The sequence below is a fragment of the Xenopus tropicalis genome, chromosome 4 (assembly GCF_000004195.4).
Source record: "Xenopus tropicalis strain Nigerian chromosome 4, UCB_Xtro_10.0, whole genome shotgun sequence".
Classification (NCBI taxonomy): domain Eukaryota; kingdom Metazoa; phylum Chordata; class Amphibia; order Anura; family Pipidae; genus Xenopus; species Xenopus tropicalis.
In genome coordinates, this window is record NC_030680.2 from 24,151,791 (window position 1) to 24,174,085 (window position 22,295).

Below are 22,295 nucleotides of genomic sequence, written 5' to 3' on the forward strand. Positions count from 1 at the left end.
TTACTCCCCCTCCCTTAGGAATGTGTAATCTGAGCTATAATGGCTAGAGCTGCAGCAAGAAGTGATGAAGACCAAGCTAAAATGGCAGCTGCTATCTTAAACAAAGAGAGGAAGCTTCTAGGGCTCTTTACTCAGGTATGGTAAAGCCTTTTGCTGAATAAGTATAGCATTCTATTGGCAGTTAAATGCCTTTCCTTCTCCTTACATACATGTACATTTTGATAAATCTGCCTTCTTTGAAATCTGCATATGCTTGAAGGAACACTAAACCCTACAGTACTGTACAGCTCAATCACACTTTGGGCTGCTGGACTACAAATACAGCTATGGGTTCTATTATCTGGAAACCTGTTATCCAGAAAGCTCCAAATTACGGGAAGGACATCTCTCACAGACTTCATTTTAAGCAAAGAATTCATTTTTTTTTTCTAAATGATTGCCTTTTTCCCAGTAATAATAAAACATCTTAATAATATCTTAGTTGGCCCCAACTAAGATAGAATTCCTATTGGTGGTAAACAATCATATCGGATTTATTTAATGGTTAAATGTTTTTTTAATAGACTACAGACCAGGGGCGATTCTGAACATATCGCCGCCTGAGGCGGCTCCTGGATGCCGCCCCCCCCCCCCCCCCCTCCCCAGCGCTTACCTTCTGAGCGCAGGAGCGGGTCCGGGGGCGGTGAGATCGTTAGTGCAGAGAGCGCAATTGCGCTCTCTGCACTAGAAGAGCCGAATTTCCGGTTTAAAAAACGGAAATTCGGCTCTTAAAGTTACCAGGAGCGGCTTTTTGCCACCCCTGGTAACTGGGGCGCTTCTGCCGCCTGAGGCGAGTTTCTCAACTCGCCTAATGGCAGAAGCGCCCCTGCTACAGACTATAGAGTATGGTGATCAAAATTACAGGAAGATCCCTTATCCAGAAACCCCAGGTCCCAGGCACTCTGGATAACAGGTCCCATACCTGTACAAGTAGTGTTGTTAACCATAGCACTTACCTCTCTGACTTTGCCTTTACTTGCTTATATAAAGGGAATGCAGGTTTCCAGGTTACGCAGCACGGGCACCAATACATCCCATGTTACACTGTAGGAGAACTTTATCTCACAAAACCATAAATCTACATCGGGACCAAATAATGACCCAGGCATCAGCGTAACATGACTGACCCACTAAAGTACATATTTACTTTCCCATAAATCATCCCTCAGACGTGAAATGACCTAAACTCCAAGTCATCTTATGCAATATTATTCCAGGATACATTATTGCTCCTTGTAATTCCTTTGGTTATTGATTTCACCTCCCCCTGGAAAGTCTCCTTTAGGCACACATGCCTCGATGTATTGACTCAGGTAGTTTGGAAGAAAACAAGACGCCTCCTGCATGTTTATTTCACCCCAGTCCTCCGGCTCAGCAGCCTATTTTAAAATAACTAAGAAAAAAATAAAGGGGAACTAAACTATCCCATGAGTATTAAATTGTCACTCTACTGCTGACTCCCCCTTGCTCCCTTCCAAAATCTACACTATACCTACACTGCAGAGCTGAGCGGGGGTAGGGATTAGTGGCTTTTGTTCCCAGCTTCCATTGCAGTCATTTATTGAAATGGAACCAATCAGGGCAGTTCGGCGGTTCAGTAACAGGGATGGGGAACCTTATGGTACCTGGCCCCCTAGCAAGATGAGCTTTTTAAAAAGGGTTCATTCTGTTGTAAAAAAGGTACATAAACTCTATCTGAAATAGCAAAAATAAATATAAATGCATATGTGTACATTTAAATGTACCTGACTCCATAGACTGAAAGGGAATCATAATACTCGCCCAATGGAACAAGGTATGGAAGGGGTTGCAATACACTGTGAGCCTAAGGGGGTGGGGAAATAGTCCATTCAGCACTATCATGGTTTCCTTTCAATCTATTAAGTTAGGTATGTCTGTGTATAAAAAAATAGATGGTGGTTAGACAATTTCCTTCTGTAACACAGCAGCTTGTTGCTCTTTGTTCACCAAAATAACTCTCTATCATGTGTTGGGTTTTTCCATGACATCAGAATTTATGGTTTTACTTTATAAAATATAAGGGCACATACACTAAGGGGGGCCACTTACTAACATCAGATTTATTATTCAATTTAGATTAGCACTAAAAGTTGCAGAAAAAAAAGGTTGCAACTTTTCCAAGATTTACTATGCGTTCAAATGGCTAAACATCCAAATCACCAGCTAAATTAGCAGCTATTGTTTCTCCTACTCCCATGTAACTGGAGGAGTCCCAAACTGGACCTGGATTTCTTACTATTGAGTGCTAAGGTGGCCACACACATGGCGATTTGCGATCGCACGAAAGATCGTTAAATCCGCCACTAACCTTCAGGGCTGAAACGGCAGATAAGGAGGTAGAATCAGTACGATTTCTACCAGCCCTGGCGGCGAGTCGACCGATATCAGCAGCCTCCTGCGATATCGGTCGACTCGCCGACTTGACATACACGCACCGAATATCGTACGAAATGAGGTTTCCTACAATATTATCGGTGTGTGTATGGCCAGCTCTATTCTGATACCTACTGGGAGCTGCTATCTTGCTCCCTTCCCATTGTTCTGCTGATCGGCTGCTGCGACGGGAGGGGCGGATATTGCTCCAACTTGCAGCTCAGAAGTAAAGTGTGACTGAAGTTTATCAGAGCCCAGGTCACATGGCTGTGGCTCCTTGGGAAATGAAGAATATGGCTAGCCCCATGTGAAATTTCCATTGGGGCAGATATTTCCAAATGTGAGTTTAGACCTTAATACATAAAAAACTCACCCACGTTCTGTTCATTCCTATGGGATTTTAACTAGCATATTTATTAATTGGTGAATGCTAACTTTCCAATAAACTTCTAAAAATCCCATAGGAATGAATAGAACGTGGGTGAGTTTTTTATGTATTAAGCTCTAAACATTTTGATAAATCTGCCCCCAAACCTAATTTTTCAGCCATTTTTCTGAAGTTGCTGAAAACCGAAGCGATGCGTAGTCCTTCCCACAGGGGATTCCCTTGGGCCTAACAGGGACTGACAGAGGGATTACTCCCCCGAAAGCAGCTGAACTTGCCATTGCTAATTTCTCTATGGGGATGTTCTATTGCGGCAGGCTGGCTATAATCCAATATGGAATCTGAGCAAAGAACAGTAATTATAGATTGTAATTTGCATTCATTCTGAGCACCTATCTGTCATTAAAATTGCTTCAAGGACTTGAGGAATTAGTGAAGAATTACTCTAAAGAAAGAACAGGGCAGGGATATGTACTGCGCAGTTCTCTGGAAATAAAAAAAGAACTTCCCTAATACAATAAATGCTGACAAGTAGGTCAAAAGTAAATGGGTTAAAGGAGAACTTAAGCCTAAGTAATACCTGAACCTCCCTCCAGAGACTTCCACCCCGCTCCCAAAAGGCATCGCTGGAGACCCCCTGAACATGGGCCTTTGCGGAACATTTTTTTGCAAAGCAGAGCAGCTCAGCAGGGTTGGTGGCTGCCATCTTGAGGTCAGATTTGGATCAGCTTCAACTGTGATTTTGTTTAGTGTTTCCTTGCAATCCTCTCCTGAGAAACTAGAAAAGGCATGGACTACATCTGAGAAGCCAGCGGCCATAATATTATATCCCTGGGGGCCTGAGCAGCAGAACCAAACACAGCAAGAACATGGATTGTAAATACTGCCTTAATTATAATTATATCTGCTGGCAGCAAATAGCAGCAGGAATTTGACATAATAACAAAAGGAACATGGGGTGTATGAAACTCATGAAGAAAATATGTTATGGGGACCAAAATAGAAGAAGGCAGGTAATTAAGTAGAAAGAACAAAAGCCGAAAATTGTCCATTAAATTAACTGGGAGTAGGTTGTTGCCAAGTGAAGCCGTCAGCTGTAGAGTTGACAAATATTCAAGAAGGGTGTGTCTGTTGCTAGGAATTGGTTACTACAACTGATTTACATAGTGATTCAAATAATTTCATTTAAGCACATTTCACAATATGGCAGCCAATACCCTGATTTGAACTCATCTATATGTCAGTACAGATGCAAAGTCAGACTGATTTGTCAGAACTCCACGGAATCTCTAGGAAGGCCCAGGCCATTGACAACCAAAGCCTAGGAAATTACTATCAAGCCCTTCTTATTCCCACCACAGGCCTATACAGCACCACTATCAATCAGCACTTATTACAGCTAATGTTTGTGAGACCCTTTGATATTGGTAGGGATAGACCCTAGGGCACCCACACCGTACAAATGAAACAGAACTAAATTGCTTAATAGTGATGAGCGTAATTTTCGTCAGGCATGGATTTGTGGGAATTTCCGTGTTCCACTATTGCCATTTTTTTTGTGTGAAAAGGGCTCAAAAATTAGCCGCGTCAAAAAAAAGTTGTTGTGTGCGTCAAAAAAAATCACACTCACCAATAGACATTTTGGAAGTGTCAATTTTTTTGGAAGTGCGCAGCAACTTTTTTTGACGTGTGTCATTCCTAAGGAAGGGGGGAGTGACTTTTATGAATTCTTACGGGAGGGGGAGCAGGAGAGGGGAGACAGCTGCACAGACTTGTGCCCCAAACCTGAAGGAGTTCTAAAGGAGAGGAAGTCTGATACCGAAGAACATGTTTACAAAAAAGGAAACAAGAAATCCTGTGTTTCTTTTGATAGAGCACTCAGTGCAGCATTACTGTAAGTGCTGTATTTACATCGACCTTTCTGATAAAGCTTACTTAGTTTGTACCTTTCCTTCTCCTTTAACGCTGTGCGTTTAGAGGCAACCTCTTTCCAAGGTTCAAGTCTGGTTGATGCAGTAGTTCCCTTTATAGTTTTGAAAGGAAAAAACGTCAGTTTCTGCGGCTGGCACGGGCACACCAGCATCACTTTAATGCCCATTCCATCTGCTTTGTGTACGTCAGCTTCTACCTTTAAGTTGAGGTCTCCTAAGACTTTTCGGCCGATGGTACGCAGGGTATTTTCTCTGCTGGTGCATTTTAGCTACAAAAAAGTGGATACTCCCTTTCACGTAAATGGGATGCATGTTATAGCCCCAGTACAGGGTTTTCAACCCAAAAACGCTCACTAGTACTGGTGCTGTCAGATGGTTTCCAATAGAGGAGAAGATTTGGGAGCACATTTTAGCTGCTGGATGAACACCCCTTGTACCTTCACTGCAACTGCATTTTGGCCAAATCATCCATATAAGTCATTGGTCTGTTCTACTGCAGGACTATAGTGACCCATCAGCCAAGGTCTGCATCTGTGTGCCAAAGCGGCCTGGGGTCTAAGGACTCAATGCAAATACCAAAGGGGCTGCTCTAAATCCAAATAGGATTATTTCTGGGACTTTGACTACACCACCTAGTGCTTTCTGGAAACCAGTCTAATATGTTATAGGAATTATTATCTGTATACGTGGGGAATCAGAAATGGTGTCCAGGATGTGTCATCCCTCAGCGGCTTTGTCTGAAACTCTATCAGGTATCAGCAACGCCTAATAATAGCACCTCATAAAAGCAGTCATTGGAATATTCACGTTCAGCTAGCTTCAGGCGTTTATACCTGTCCCTAAAAGGGTGGTTAACCTTAAATGCCCTATTCCTAGCAAACTTACAATTGGTTTTCATTATTTATTTATTTTTTTATAGTTTTTTAATTACTTTTCTTTCTCTTCTGCCTCTTTCCAGCTTACAAATGGGGGTCACTGACCCCGGCAGCCAAAAACTATTGCTCTGTGAGGCTACAATTTTATCATTATTGTTACTTTTTATTACTGACTTAAGGTCCGCTCGCTTGGCAAGGTCGAATTAGAACGGCGGGTATAGGCGTCCATCGGTTTGGGGATCGCATCAACGAGCCGATGCGGTCCCCAATCCAACTAATTTTTAAACCTGCCCGATCGAGATCTGGGTGATTTCAGGCCAGATATCAGTCGGGCAGGTCCAACGTTGCCCATACACAGGCCAATAAGCTGCTGAATCGGTCTAAGGGACCAATATCAGCAGCTAGAATTGGCCCGTGTATGGGGACCTTTACTCTTCTAGAATTTTATTTCATCCCTTAAGCATCACTACTGAACTATAATACCTACCCCCTTTGAGAATTGGCCTCATCTCTCAGCCATTGGACCTTCCACCCCCTACATGTGTCCTTATGTCATAACATCAATCCTCATCTTAAGTATCTCTCAACCATCAGTACTCAGCCAATATGCCTGCATCATCAGAAATTCCCCCTTCAGCATTTGTCCTCATACCTTCAGCCATTACTCTTAACCCATGAGTCCTACAACCACAAGACCTGTCCTATTCCCTCAACCATAACCAGTTCCCACTAACATTACTCATCATGGCCGCATCTAGTAGGCCATCTGAGACATTTGGTCTTAGTAAGTAATAATGACTAAACATATTTCATTTTATAGTTCCTCAGTCTGGACCTCAAACTGCTCCCTATTATTATGGTTACTGAACCTGTCAGGCAGAGGCCTGAAAGTCAAAATGGTATGACATAAATATAAGACAACCAAAGCAAAAATAAAAATACCAGTCTAGTCTCACAGTTAATATGCTTTCTGGGGTTATTGGCAAATATAATGGTCTTTTAAGTCAATATAATTTTATGGACGCAATCCAAGACTTGGAGATCAAAAATTCCTGGATTACATGTGATACTTTATATTTTACCAAGTCCAAAGTAAATATAGTTGATATAAAGTATTTGCTTCCCCCAAAGCTCTCAGTCAAGTCTGCCTGCTATTAGTGTATGTTGGCCAATGACACAGAGGGGAAGAACTGACCAATGATAGCAATGGTGTTCTTTCCCCTCTGTGTTGCCCCCAGCCCCCATGAGGAATGATTAGTTGTTTGCAGTTTAATGGGACAATATGGATTTACAAATTTCAGGATGTAGCAACACCCGGATGCCCTTTATTCAGTGTGTTATTTGGCATTATATAATGGCAGAAACTACAATGTAATTACAGTGTAGCTTTGTGCCAACATACCTACTGCTGGCTTAGTAACACCATTCCTAGTTTATTATATTCTTTACGTCACTCTAGTTGGCAGCTTACTGGCCCATGTGGGGGGCCTTCCTGGCAGCCTACAATAAATCAATTGGTTCACAGCACTTAATTTAGGGATTAGCATGCAATATACTCCATGAATAGTTAAGGATCCCCCCTGGACTGCTCACCGGTTCAATACTCTGGTCAGGGTGCAACTTGCCTCGGGCCCCGATCCTGCTGACCCGGGCGCTCCTGCCCCAGTCCGTAGCCAAGGGGAGACACGATCGTCAGAAATCCACACTTCAGCAGCACACTCCAGGTATTATAGAAGCCACAACAGTTACAGCTTAAAAACATTCAATCTTTATTGGTACATCTATGTAGTACAGCGCGAGGCCTAACGCGTTTCATGTCAGCGAACTTCCTCAGAGACCTCAGTTGACTAAGCGAGGGAGGTCTCTCAGGAAGTGCGCTGACATGAAACGCATTAGACCTCGAGCTGTACTACATAGATTTGGCGTTGCGCTGCAAGGTTACTTTACTTTTTGACATCACATGTGCTGGGAATTGTGGGATTGGGAGGATGCAGGCTGAAGGCAGGCTGAGGACAGGTGACTAAAAATTAGCACAGTGATGTTTTGGGCAGGCTATGTACCCTTTATCAAGTCATATATAGTTCAGTGATATGCAACTTAGATTTAAAAGTATAAACAGGAAGTGACCACACAGAATTAGCAAATGAGTATCCCACATTAATTAATAAGCAAAAAAAAAAAATCATAATTATACACCATATTAAACTAAAGAAAAAGAAATAAATCATAATCTTTATAGGATATAATGACTTTCTTAAGAGTTTATTAATCCACAAAACTTCTCCCCACTGTCACCTCCCCTTTTCTGGTTATTTGTGCTCTCAACTGGGATCCCCATGGGGCCATAGTTCAGGTAACAATATGTTTCTCCCAGGTTTTCTAGGAGTTTTAACATTGTTATTAGACTGTGTTCTTACATGGGACTTGGAGCTTTCTGGACCTGCCAAACTTACTATTTTGGGTTTTGCTCCATTAGACCACCGGGAGCAACAGGATGTAAATAGTATTGATTTTCCATCGTCCTCTTCCGGAAATCCACGGCAAAGGCATAAGGGCCGATTCACTAAAGTATGTTAAAATGTGTGTTATTTATAGCATGCGTTAAAATTTTTATTGCGTCTAATTTTTCGCGTCTTAACGCACGATTCACCAAAAGCATACTTGCGTTAATTTACGCGAGATACTGCTTGTGTTATTTTAGTCGCGAAGACTATTTTCGGGCGGTATTTGACGAAATGAGCGCTAATCAACGCACCGTGTATAAATAGTTGCCGCGTGCGAAAAAACACACGCCATGTTAGCCATATATGCCAATACTTGCGGAAAATTACTGTACTGAAAATGCCCATTTCCCTGCAAACTGGCGGCTGCATCACTCTAGGGCCAACACAGACTTGAATAAATCCCACTGCAAAGTCCATATTGTGTTGCCAAAAGCTCATTAACTGTACTTTTCTATAATTACCGCCTGCCTCAAGTAGGTGTTAATTTTCGCACAGACTAATGCGATATTTAGCGCGTCTAAGTGTTTGTGAATCATGCGTTAGTATTATTTCGGCGCACAATTAACGCATGCCTTGTGCGACAACGCACACGGTAATACTATAGTGAATTGTGCGTTAATTTTTCGCGTTTATTATAACGCAAAAAAGCGTGCAATAAAAATTAACGCACTTTAGTGAATCAGCCCTATAGACTCTTCCCAGAACTGAGACTGCTTGTGTCCATTTGTCAGGTTCTTCATCGGGACATTTGGCCAGTGGACTGGGGGGGTGAATTTTGGTTATAAGTTGTAATTATTGGCCGGCATGTCGGTCTGAGTAATGTTAATTCTTTATTGTGAAGTTTTTAATAAAAACACATAAAAACCCTTTTCAATGGGGGTATAGTTTCCAACACCATGAATCTTAATTGGACTGAGGTATGGCCTTTATCCAAAAAGTGTTTCAATACAGGTAGCGTAGCATTGCCTAAATTTATAGCTGAATGATATATATATATGTATATGAGACCACAAGGACAGGTCAATATGTATACCACAAATTTGGAGATAAATGCATAGTATCCACGTAGTTGTGTCCTTTATCCAGTGCAGGGATGGATAAACTCCTTGTCTTTAGAATGTAATGACTCTGAGTACATCGTAATTATATATTTACATCCTATATTTATATATAATTAAACACCGACCACAGGTGATTCTAAAGTGCAAAAATGGAATAAGATTGTGCATAGAGGCCCTCTAGTGACAGAAATAGGTAATTAAAATAACATAGACACTTGCACAACTTAATTAAAAAGTCATTTTTATTTCAAATACATTAAAAGCTATATTCACCTTGTGCCAGATTCTTTATCCAGCATGAAATGTGGAGCTCAGCCAGATGCCAGACACAAGTGATTTTTTTTAAATGAGCCCTAAGGGGTGCACATTGGCTCTTGCACTTGCGGCCAGGGGTGTCTTTAAATTAACCCCCCCACTTATAATTATTACTTATATAGCGCCATCAATTTATGCAGCGCTTTACAGAATAGAGGGGTACAAAACACATAACGGTTAACATGTAGATATAAACAATTTACAAAAATGGTTTGCAGTTACATTGGATGAAGATCGGAGACACTAGGAGGAGGGCCCTGCTCGCAAGAGCTTACATACACACTGATTTGAGTGGCAATTACTTACAAATAACTGAAAATACGTTATGAGTGGATATTGTTTTGAATTAAATATGCTTTCATTAGGCTAAATTTGTCTTTAAAACCAGAGAGAAATTATACTACGGCAGCCTTTTAATTGTTATATTTGTAAGGAAGTGGATTTATGAAAACATCATTGTGCATGGAATGTTGATTTGCTGCTGGATAAAGGAGACCTATGCAGTACAGTAATATGTAACAGGCAACTCCATACGGGGTTGGACTGGGATGTATAAGGCCCACCAGTGTTGCTACCCCAGGGACCCCCACGCCCCCTCTGGGGGAGCGACAAGGGAGGGCAGGCAGAGATAGGGTCTGGGTCGAGTGGCATGTAAATACTTACATAGCTTTAATATCAAGCAATGAAAGCGCAAACCAGAGAAAGGAAGGAGTGTAGGGTTTAAGCTTAGGGCAAACTCCACTGACCCCCTATAAACTAATCAATAGAACTTTATTATTATAGAGTAACAGCAGCTATTTATATTGCACACACAAGGGGCATGGCCAAAATGTTGGTACTGCGCACTTGTGATCATTTGGAGCCCTATATAAATAACTTGTACAAGGCCCCAAAGATTCTGATGGGGGCCCTGTCCTCGGCTGAGGGGTCTGCTCCCCACAAGTTATGACACTCGTCAAGTTATGATATTATAATATGCCATGAGAGTATAGTACTGCTGCACTGCTGGTTATTAGTTTCTCTCCTGAGGAGAATATCTGGGATAGCTGAGACCCAATGTAAAGTAGAAGGACAGGAGGGACCTGGGCCATGTTACTTTACCGTTATTAGGATAGGGAAAGATGGCAGCCACAGTTTAGACCCAGATAGGGTTGCCACCTTTTAGCAACAATAATTATTCATCACCAGTCGGATTGCAGAAGACTTTAGTGGAATCTGAGGGCTAGAGAGGGACCTGGGAGAGGGGATTGGGGGCCTTGGCTAATATTTTACTGGCTCTTGCAGAGGAATTCATTACAGGCTGATGCATACAAATACCTTCAGTTTAGGCCAAGCACTTGGTCAGCCCTGAGCTTTCCCAGTCGCATTCAGGCACCGTCTTCTGTAGCCAATATTTTAATGATAACTGGGGCCAATGATCATAAGGACAGTAAATGCAGTCTGTGGGGAGAGAGAACAGCATCAATGAGATGATGTGGTCCTTTCCATGACAGGATTTTAAAACCTGCCAGACAGATAAAAAGGCTGCTGTTTGGCCAGATATCTGTCAGGGAGGTTCTATTCTTATGAATTCATCCTAAAAATAGTCGAAGAACCTTCTTTGAATAATGTACCTACCGTAACTAATTTACTGTTACATCCAACTAAACGTTATGTTCACCCTTTATAAAATGTAGCAAATGGTCTTTATTTAAAGAAATCTCTCCTCAAATGCTTATCTCTTCTATTAAAAATGACAAGTGTATCGATTGTGAAAATTGGAGAGATTAACATTTCAGTTGAATTCATTTAAGTTATAGTGTGTCCTATTTTACAAACACTGATGGGTCATCATACTTACAGAAAATATTTCAAATTAAACTAAAGCTTTCCCTGCATTTAGCTCTGCCAGACTTATATGAAAAAGCAACAGTTTAATTGTTATTATTAATTTATATTACTTATTGTTCTATTCAGGCCCTCTCCTATTCATTCTTTCATTCAAACGTCACCCTGGTTGCTAAGGTAATGTGGATCCTAGCAACCAAATGGCTGCTCAAACTCCAAGCTGGAGAGCTGCCAAACAAAAACTGAAATAATTAAAAAAACTACAAATAATTAAAAATGAAGACCAATTGCAAATTGTCTCAGAATATTACTCTCTACATCTTAATAAAAATTAACTCAGAGGTGAACAACCCATTTAAAGACGATCCTCCTAAACTGAAAAAGAGATTCTGAGGTTTATGTACAATTCTACTGTGCAACTTGATTTACTTCATTCCTTGAAAATAACACCCTTAACTACTATCTTTTCCATGCAGAGAGAAATAGATGCCTTCTTGATTCACTTATGAAACAATAAGTTTCCTTTTGTTTCACTGCTACTATTTGTAGACTGTTATAAATTGTTATTTAATACCTTGTCTTGTTTATCACTATTTTGTGAAATATCTAAATGTCTTTCAATAAAAACAATTGACACGGAAAGGGAGGGCCTATACAAGGGCAGAAAACCAACAAGGTCTGAAGGGTTCCAATTGGCAGCTCAATTCTGCATGTGTACGGCCAGCTGTTTATTACACGCTGTTTATCATGCTGTGTAAAATTAGTTAGTTTGTAAGAAGGGTGTAAAATAAATGGTGGATTTATAAAGCTGCCCAATAACCATGTTTTATGCTGTTTTTACACAGCCGTGTCTGGCAATCAGATTCAGATGTATAGAGTACTTGGTTACCTTCAGGAACCAGCCGGTAACGGTAACTGCTTCCTTTTGGTACATTCAACCCAAGGGGGAATGATCCATTCTCCCAAGCAGATAATATCTAAAACTTCTCTAGTGCCCCCTTTACAGCCAGGCATTGTTTATCACAACATGCCTTTATCATGATCATTTCATTTTCTATTAATATATAGCACTGATTTCTCCAACTCCCCATTCAGTAGCTGTTAGAGAATAGCACCAAACCCCGCATCTGATGTGTCCCTTTGCACAAAAAAATCTTTGAAAAATCAGTTTCAATGTGTGGAATGTGTGTATATATAAATATTATAGGTCCAGGAATGGTGCACACAGAGAACTCCAGGTACTGCCAGGGTGCATGGTTAACATAACATAATTAGTAAGCACAAACAAACCGCACTCACAGGACTTGTATGAAGCAAAAAAATGGTGTTTAATTCAATGTTTTGGTTTAGACTCAAGCCGTCTTCAGGACACACAATTACAATGTAATCAAGTGATGAAATCTATAGCTAAAAAGGGCACCAAACAGTGTGTGCAAAGCCCTCCCCAACAACCTCATTCCCTGATCGTCACTTAATGAGACAACTTATTATTATTATTGATAATCACTGTGTAACATACCCAAAACTTGTTTCTTTTTGATTCTGCAGTTGTTTATCTACATTTGATACATTTTGTTAATGAGTATTTGTTGTGCTTTATTAACAACTTTACCCTTTTGTAGCTTTTTTCATGGTATATCTCAACTGAAACCCTGTACCTTAATAGGTTGATTTTTATTCCTTTTTTGCTTTAGGATGCTTGCTAATACACATATGGAGTATATGGTTACCGGCACTAGGAGTTACTACAGAACTGCTGCTCTGATGCTCGCTCAGGTACCCCAATATCACGCTCCCTGCAATAGTCCAGTGTTGCAATGATTTTACTAAGCGCACAGATTCCCCTCGTTGGTTGCCGAGTAAACTCTAGCGCATAAGTGACTATAATATTCGTTGACACCTTGTCGCTTCTTGCTTACCTGGTGCCCTAACACTCACTGTAACTTTAGCCCCGTGGATACGGTAGCTGCTGTGAGGCAGCACCTGATCCAGAGGTAGCTATGGTTTAAAGGTTGGAATGGGTAAATGTGCCTAACGTGACTTGCGGTTAAGTATAGCTCTGGCAGAAGGTGTCTGAGAGATGATGGATAGTCGCTATGGCAATATTGGGAAGTGCGGAGTGAGCGATGATGGTGCACATAAGTACGGAGCTTCAGTACCGTATGCAGCAGTTCATTTTTCCAAAAGGGCAATATATGAGCGTAAGGGCTCTTGAGCCCAAGAGAGTTTCCCCTATGTGTTTCTACACAGGTCTGACCTCCTTGGGCAGATTTACAAGTCCTTCATAATTGTGTGAGGCTTGTACGGTACTTTTGCTTTTTAATTTGGTTTTCACTTTTATTTTTTATGTTAGGTGGGTTACGGTCACAGCTATGTAGGGCTAGGGAACCCTTGATTTCTATTGCCAATGCACATGTGGGAGGTCTTTCTACACAGTTTTTTTTACGTTGTCTCATTAAGTGATGTCACGATCAGGGAATGAGGTAGTGTTGGGGGAGGGCTTTGCACAAACTGTTTCATCACTTGATCACATTTTAATTGTGTGTCCTGAAGATGGCTTGAGTCTAAGCCAAAACGTTGAATTAAACACCATGCACCATGCCTGGGTGCATGGTTAAGATAACATAATTAGTGAGCACAAACAAACCGCACTCACAGGACTTGTATGAAGCAAAAAAATGGTGTTTAATCAACGTTTCAGCTTAGACTCAAGCCTCAAAAGGGCGCCAAATAGTTTGTGTCATCGGACCTTAATACAACCCTGGGTCATGGGGAGCTTAGGGGACGGGGGGGCCTGGACCACAGGGTCTGCTTCCTCTATAGTCATAGAAATCCCCCCTTTCCAAACATTCTTACCTATTCTGGCGAAAGTGGGCAGGGAGCAGGGGGCACAATCAATTGGTGCGGAAGGAGATTCTGTGATTGCTTGGCCACTCTGAAGATTTTTTTGCAGGGGGGCCCAGCGCATAGTTGTTATGCCACTGCCTATGTTAGTTATGAAAAAGAATAACTCCCATCATACACAGATTATCCTGCCTTTGGTAAATGTAACTAGTATTTGTTGGGGCCCTGCTGTCCATGACACCATTACTGTCACAGCAATAGGAGGAGAGACATATGCATTGACCTATTATGGCAGCACAGTTACAATATTTATAGAAAAGAAGGCGTTTAACTTCATATTTCATGAAAGACATGGTCTATTAGTTTATAATTAACTTTCCCTGTAAAAGCGGCAGATGCATAAGAACATGTCCCAGTTCTATTTTTATTGGGATGGTGGTTTAGCAGTTCTTGAGCATATTTGTCCTTTATTTGAACCATTTGGCCAAGTCTGGAATAACCTGATAACCTTGGGATTGGTGTAGAACTTTGCAAGCTTTGCAGTAATGGCTGTCCCAGCCTACATTTCTAACAACTTCGTAACTGGATCTCCAGTTGAAATACTGTCTGTATCTGTGGTCATCTTTGTCTAGTTCTAGAAGGAACGCAGCCAGATCCTGAGGACTTGAGAAATCATCCACGTGAATAAAGGAATCAGGGGGTATGAATTTTTCATAGTTTTCCCTGGGGGCCCCAAGCACTATAGGCACAGCGCCTGTATTAAACGAGTTCTCCCATAACTTCTCAGTGATATAGTCTTTGTGATTGACATTTTCAAACGCCAAGTAAAATTTATATTGACCAATGGTGCTATAGAATTCTTCCCAGCTCAGTTTCTTATGCATTTTTCCATACACGTCAATGTGGATATGCTTCTTAAGCTCCTCATAATACTGAGTGCGCCTTATGCCCGGGTACCACTTACTGACAACCCAGGCCACCAACTTTGACTTTTTGGGGATGTCAACTCTTGGTGGCTCCTTCAATGTTTTCAGCCAGCCATAAGGAAGAGGGATATCAGAGTCTGTCCGGTACGTCATGGTCATGTTTATATGGTTGCCCATCATATTGAGATTCTTTATAATAAGAGGGGGTTCAAGGTTGAACCAAACCCATCGTTGATGATGAGGTCTTGGTTCCTTTGGCAATAACCCTTTGTCCTCCATTATATCAAAGTGATGGATGATCAAAGCATTTGCCTGGCTATACAAGTTCCTATCAGTGGTCAGCTTGCACCCTGAGATTCCATGAAGAGAGTGGCAAGTGTCCAAAGGAAAGGTTTCTCCAAAGGGCCAAGTCCATATAAGTATGAGAAGTTCAGGGTCATTTTTTACAGGAACACTTGGTAGCTCAGGGCAGTGCTGGCCTTCTTTCTTGGTGGAGTATGGAGAGGAACTTGGTTTCCAAGAACCAATGAGCAGAATTAAGAGGAAGACAATTATTACAGTTTGGATGTTGACTGATTTTAGGATCCTCCACATTGCACTAGGAATAAAAATAAATATATATATAAGAAACATTTTCATTCTAAGAACTTAAAACCACTAACATTTATACCTAAAAGGACACTAAACCCTTCTGTACTGCATTTTACTGATATTATTCTGGCTCTAGCTATGGGGGAGCTGTGCTATCAAATCTAGCCCTGAGTATTTTGAGGTGGGAGCACAGAGACATGGCAGCTGTTGGTGAAATCGGCTGATACCGTGTATGTTATTTACCATGGAGTTTCCCAGGTCGGTGCCTGTGCAGGAGTTAGTGTGATTTCACGTCAAGGTTCCCTTTACATTCTGTGAGACTGCCGTCTGTTAGGGAGCCATCTTTTTACATAGCACTTGGCCTGTCAGAGGGAGCCATGATGTGAAAGTTATTGGAAGCAAAAGGGACCCCTGCACAGAGCACTAAGCCTGAAGCAAATATTCCAGCTTTATTCATTTCCAGAACTGCACTGGTAGGGTTGGACCCAGACCATATCCCCGCTGTGCTCCCCCGGGCTGATCTCCCTCCCCCGGAGCGGTTGACCAGGTGGCAGGGGGGCTCCTGGGAGGTGGTGGGGGCTGTGGGGGCCCCTGGGGCAGCATCCCTAGTAGGCCCTGCACCCCCCAGTCTGACCCTGTGCATTGGAACTATGGTGGAGCACTAATGGTATCACAAGTTACAGGAGATCAACATATGGTAGGCATTTGTCGCTGGGCAGGGGGTGGGCAGTGATATCACGGGGGCGGGGAAGAGGTGGGTGGGGCTGTGACATCATGGGGACAGGGAAGAGGCAGGGTTGTGATGTCACTGGGCAGGGCTATGATGCAGTGATAGGTGAATGGCTGATCCTTGTGTCAATCTCAGTGAGTCCTGCCCAGTTTTCCTAATTTGTAAAACCAGGCAGGAGGTTTTGACCCGGACAACCCTTCCGAAAGTCAGACTGTCCAGCTCAAAACCAGACAGGTGGCAACTCTATATGAAGTAAATATTAAAAGCAGTGCATGACAATAGTTTTTACATGTAAACACCATACTTTTTTGTAACCTTAGCAAGATATATCTTTCTTACCTTTAACTCTATGGGTACTGTTGTACAGTGAAACCTCAGTTTTACATACCCTGATTTTGAGTGTTCCCTCATTTTACGCCGTTGTTTTGTGCTCCCAATGAATAATATATTTCCTGGATTTACATTTTTTCAGAATTCACATAATTATTTTCCCTAAAGAAACATAAAATAGGAGTTTTACGGTATTATAATTATCCTGCACAGCGAGTGTTCCAGTGTTTGGCCACAAAGTAATAACTGTGGTTCTGTGTTAGTCAGTGGCAACAATAACAAATACAAAACAAGTCCAAAGTATTGTAGAAGTCAGTGCTGTCCAACTTCTGCGGTGCCGAGGGCCGGAATTTCTCTAGCATACATGGTGGAGGGCCGCTAATGGAAGCTAGTTTTGGCCACTCCCCCATTTTAAACCACACCCACTTCAAACCACACCCATTTTATCACAATGGTCGCTGCAGGGATATCAACCATCATTCATATGTTAAAGAATTATATTATGTCATATTAAAACACACCCTTAAATCCATATGCCTCCTCCTCCCCTGTGGGTATCACAGCAACCCCCAGCATATAATTACACACCTTAGGGACCATTTAATGTCTATTTCCAACTGCTAACAAACTCCCAGAACAAACCCCTGCCAGGTTCACCTCCCACAGGCAGCATAGGGTAGGCAGAGTATGGCACACACAGGCAGCACTCTGCCTGTCCTATTCTGCCTCTGGGTGCCATACCCTCCCTGCCCTATGCTGCCTGTGTGTGCCATACTCTGCCTGCCCTATGCTGCCTCTGGGTGCCATACCCTCCCTGCCCTATGCTGCCTATGTGCCATACTCTGCCTGCCCTATGCTGCCTGTGTGTGCCATACTCTGCCTGCCCTATGCTGCCTCTGGGTGCCATACCCTCCCTGCCCTATGCTGCCTATATGCCATACTCTGCCTGCCCTATTCTGCCTCTGGGTGCCATACCCTCCCTGCCCTATGCTGCCTATGTGCCATACTCTGCCTGCCCTATGCTGCCTGTGTGTGCCATACTCTGCCTGCCCTATGCTGCCTGTGTGTGCCATACTCTCCCTGCCCTATGCTGCCTGTGTGTGCCATACTCTCCCTGCCCTATGCTGCCTGTGTGTGCCATACTCTCCCTGCCCTATGCTGCCTGTGTGTGCCATACTCTCCCTGCCCTATGCTGCCTGTGTGTGCCATACTCTCCCTGCCCTATGCTGCCTGTGTGTGCCATACTCTGCCTGCCCTATGCTGCCTGTGTGTGCCATACTCTCCCTGCCCTATGCTGCCTGTGTGTGCCATACTCTGCCTGCCCTATGCTGCCTGTGTGTGCCATACTCTCCCTGCCCTATGCTGCCTGTGTGTGCCATACTCTCCCTGCCCTATACTGCCTATGTTCCATACTCTGCCTACCCTATGCTGCCTACACACAGGCAGCATAGGCCAGGCAGAACAATGTGGGTGATTACAGCATGAGCCTGAGGTGTGAACACTGCAGGGGGTGAACAATGCAGAGATTAAAAGGTGTGAACAACACAGGGGATTACATTTTTAAACAATACAGAGGAATTACAGCCTGAATCTGAGGTGAGAACCATGCAGGGGGGGCAGTTAATCACAGTACTGATACCATTTAAATCTTACACAAAGTTAAGCCATCAAAGCAGCCAGACAGGTGGGGGGCCACACAGAGGGGGGTCGCGGGCCACCAGTTGGACAGCACTGGTAGAAGTGATAGCTGTATTAGCTAACAATAAAAATACATTGCAAGCTTTCAGAGCACCAAGGCCCCTTCGTCAGGCAAGAACTTGAACATTCAAAAACGTATTTGTCTTCCTCTCCTATTCATACTCCGTTATCTTATTTATGACTGGTTGCTACTGTAAATAAGTCCCTAGCAACCAGACAGCCGTTAAAATTCCAAGCTGGAAAGCTGCTGAACAAAAAGCTAAATAACTGAAAAACCAAAAAATATAAGAAAACTAATTGCAAGTTGTCTAGCAATGTCTACATCATACAAAAAGTTAAGTTACAGATGAACAACCTTTTCTTTTTTGTCTTTATTACAGGAAGACAAAAAATACATGAAGTAAGGATACATTAAGGATATGTAGGAAGGCGCTGACTGCTCTTAGTAACAACAACTTGCAAATGTTGTGACTTTCGTATTAATATCGTATTAATACCCCACTGCTGCCGAAACCCAACCTCACACAACTATAACCTGGTACAGCAGATGAATAGGTTTTACCTTCCCCACCAGGATACAGCTCCGTGTCATCTGAGCAGAAATGCAGGCTGAAAGCTCAGCCGGAGTGAGACAGACGAGCCAGTTCCCCCAGTTTACGCCCAGTTACATACATGTTAATACGCCCTTGTCCTCTCAGCTGCCTGACTGTACAGACGCTACTCTCTAATTACTATGTACTGTCAGAACAAGTGATTTATATACAGGGCAATGTTCCCTTGTATTAATTACTACTGTATATTACAGTACATTTGAATTAACCTGACCTTTATTGTCAAAATACTGGTTAAAGTAAAGACAGGCTAACAGGCACAGAATTTGCCCCAGTAACCCATAGCAACCAATAAGATGTTTATATTTAGGGGGGCATTTACGAACATTTGGATTTTTGTGGTTTTAGAGTTTTTTTTAAACCATGACAAAACTCATCTGCATGAAAACCTCAAATGTCTAGTCATTCAGGGTCAGACTAGGTCCCGGCGGCCCAGACCCGTGCCAGTGCCCCCCTGCTGACCGTTCCTCCCCTAACGCGTTAAACTTATGCACGGTCAGGGAAGGACGCCAGGGGGGACCCTGCTGGGGGGTAAGGGACACTCAACGGGGGCCCTGTAGAGGGTTAGGGGGTGTGGGGGACACGGCCAGTGGGGGCACCTAAAGGGCCCCTGCTGACCGTTCCTCTCCTGACGCGTTAAACTTATGCATGGTCAGGGAAGGACGCCAGGGGGGACCCTGCTGGGGGGTAAGGGACACTCAACGGGGGCCCTGTAGAGGGTTAGGGGGTGTGGGGGACACGGCCAGTGGGGGCACCTAAAGGGCCCCTGCTGACCGTTCCTCTCCTGACGCGTTAAACTTATGCACGGTCAGGGAAGGACGCCAGGGGGGACCCTGCTGGGGGGTAAGGGACACTCAACGGGGGCCCTGTAGAGGGTTAGGGGGTGTGGGGGACACAGCCGGTGGGGGCACCTACAGGGCCCCTGAGGAAGTAGCCCTGGTTGGCCCTGCACCCCACAGTCTGACCCTTTAGTCATTTATTAAACAAACAAAAAAATATGCAGAAAAAACACAAATACCACAACTTTTTTACATTGTCACACAAATTTCAGTGTAAAAAATAAACCCACTAAAGTCACAAAGCAAAGAAAGATCTTCCAGTCATAAAAAAGGACAGCTGCCATTGACTTCGACATGATCTTGACAGGTTTTAGATGGTGTATTTTTGTGTGATTATAAAATATGTAAGTTATTGTTCAGTAGCTCTCCAGCTTTGAATTTTAGCAGCTTTCTGGTTGCTAAGGCCCAATACACGCTAACAACCGGTAATGGATTCAGCGACAGACTGGAAGATGAACAGGAGGGGACTTGAATAAAAAGATAAAAATAGAATTTTAGCCTTACAGAACAAGACTTATTTAGCTGCCGGGTCAGTGACCCCACCTTGTGAGAACAGGAAAGCGGCAGCAGAAGATGGAAGATAATTTAAAAACAGTAGCAAATAAAAAAAGAAAGAATAGGAAAAAAGAATAGGATATAGTATATAGTTGAGCAAAACAAAAGCTAATGGAATATGTAGTATTAAAAGACATAATCAATATGGAGAGTAGAAGGGGCCACAAAGATTTATAAGCAAGAGGAGCATTGGGGCTGAACTACAGGTCTAGATTATGAGAGTGAAGGAACAGAAATAGTACATTTTAATAATGAAATATTTGTGAGTCTAAAGAACCAATCACAGTTAGTAGCTGGGTCTTTGCAGTGATAAGTAGGGCATGATGTGAGCTATAGTTTTTGTCCATCTCAGGGTTAATAAGGTAGGGGGCTATATGGTGGACACGGGTCAAGTACAGTATATGTATTCTAAGGAGGAGCAACAAAGGGTGCAGACTAAATGCTGCTTGGGGCAAAGTCTAAATATAAAGCATGGAAAGAGGAAAAACAAACCAGGACAGAAGCCCAGAGGATCCAAATGTCTGATGATGGAGCAGTTATGTGGCCTACAAGCAAGTGAAGCCAATGGCTTTATCCTGGCAGCGCAGCAGGAGAGCTGGAAAGTGTTACTTCAGTTCAGCTCAGATGTGTAATAAGAGCCACTAATCTGTAAAAGAGAAAATTATTTCATACTTACCGTAATTTTCTTTTCCTGGCCATCCCCATAATAGCATCTCAAAACCCCAGGGTATTCCCTCCTCCCACAGTGATGACAGAAGGAAAACACCAATTTGCCCTATAAAGCCTCCTCCCCCTTCCTGCTCCATGTCTTAGTAACAAGCTTCTGGAATATAAACACATGGTTAGAACAGAAAAGGGTTGGGGAGATGCTACTATGGGGATGGCCAGGAAAAGAAATTTACGGTAAGTATGAAACAATTTTCTCTTTTCCTGGCCATCCCCTCATAGCATCTCAAAACCCCAGGGTAAGTACCCGAGCAATAACAACAGGGGGGGAAGAATAAATCACACTAATCAAAATTGCTGCATCAAAATTTGAAAGCAGGTTAAACAGGCTCTGGCTTCAGCAGCAATATCAGGATTCTCAGGGGTGAGCGACATACTGCAACAAAACAGCAAGGGAAACTTGCTTAACTTCCACTCTCTCTCTGGTTGTTTAAATAGGGCAAACACTAAAATATAACTTTACCTTAGGCAGGGTGGCACAAACGCACGGTCAGCACAGGGACAGGAGAGCTGTAACCCATAGCAACCAATTAGCAGGTATGGTCACGGTCACATCAAATAAGTTGTGGTCTGAACTGTGATTTATTTGTCATGACCGTGACTTTTCCCTCACTCTGCCAATTTTTGTTGCTGTGAATTTTTCGCATAAAACCTCACCATGTTCTGTTTAGTGCTATGGGATTTTTAGAAGCATATTAATCAAATGGTGAGTTCAAACTTTCACCCATTGATAAATACACTTCTAAAAATCCCATAGGAATGAATAGAATGTGGGTGAGTTGTATGTATTAAGCTCTAAACTCACATTTTGAGAATCTGCCCCATAGTGATTTGGCGACATGTAGGGTGCAGTAAAAATGGGCCAAAATAAGCATGGGATCCTTTATCCAGCAACCAGAAAGCTTCAAATTACAGGAAGACCATCTCCCATAGATTCCATTTAAAGCAAATATTTCTAATTGGTTTAATGATTTCCTCTTTCTTTGTAATAATAAAACAGTAGCTTCTACTTGATCCCAACTAAGATATAATTACCCCTTATTGGGGGCAGAACAGCCCTATTGGGTTTATTTAATGGTTAAATCATTTCCTTTTCTCTGTAATAATAAAACAG

General features: G+C 42.6%; 1 protein-coding gene across 4 annotated transcripts; it reads right to left on the reverse strand.

Moving 5' to 3' along the window:
- Positions 1 to 14,461: 14,461 nt before the first annotated feature.
- On the reverse strand, positions 14,462 to 21,871 carry fut5 (fucosyltransferase 5). Of its 4 annotated transcripts, none has more exons than XM_031899776.1 (3): positions 20,948 to 21,871; positions 16,811 to 16,914; positions 14,462 to 15,699 (listed from the first exon to the last, which is right to left on the reverse strand). In XM_031899776.1, exons 2-3 carry the CDS (start codon positions 16,831 to 16,833, stop codon positions 14,643 to 14,645), a joined length of 1,080 nt encoding a protein of 359 aa, XP_031755636.1. In that variant the 5' UTR covers positions 16,834 to 16,914; positions 20,948 to 21,871; the 3' UTR covers positions 14,462 to 14,642.
- Positions 21,872 to 22,295: the final 424 nt, after the last annotated feature.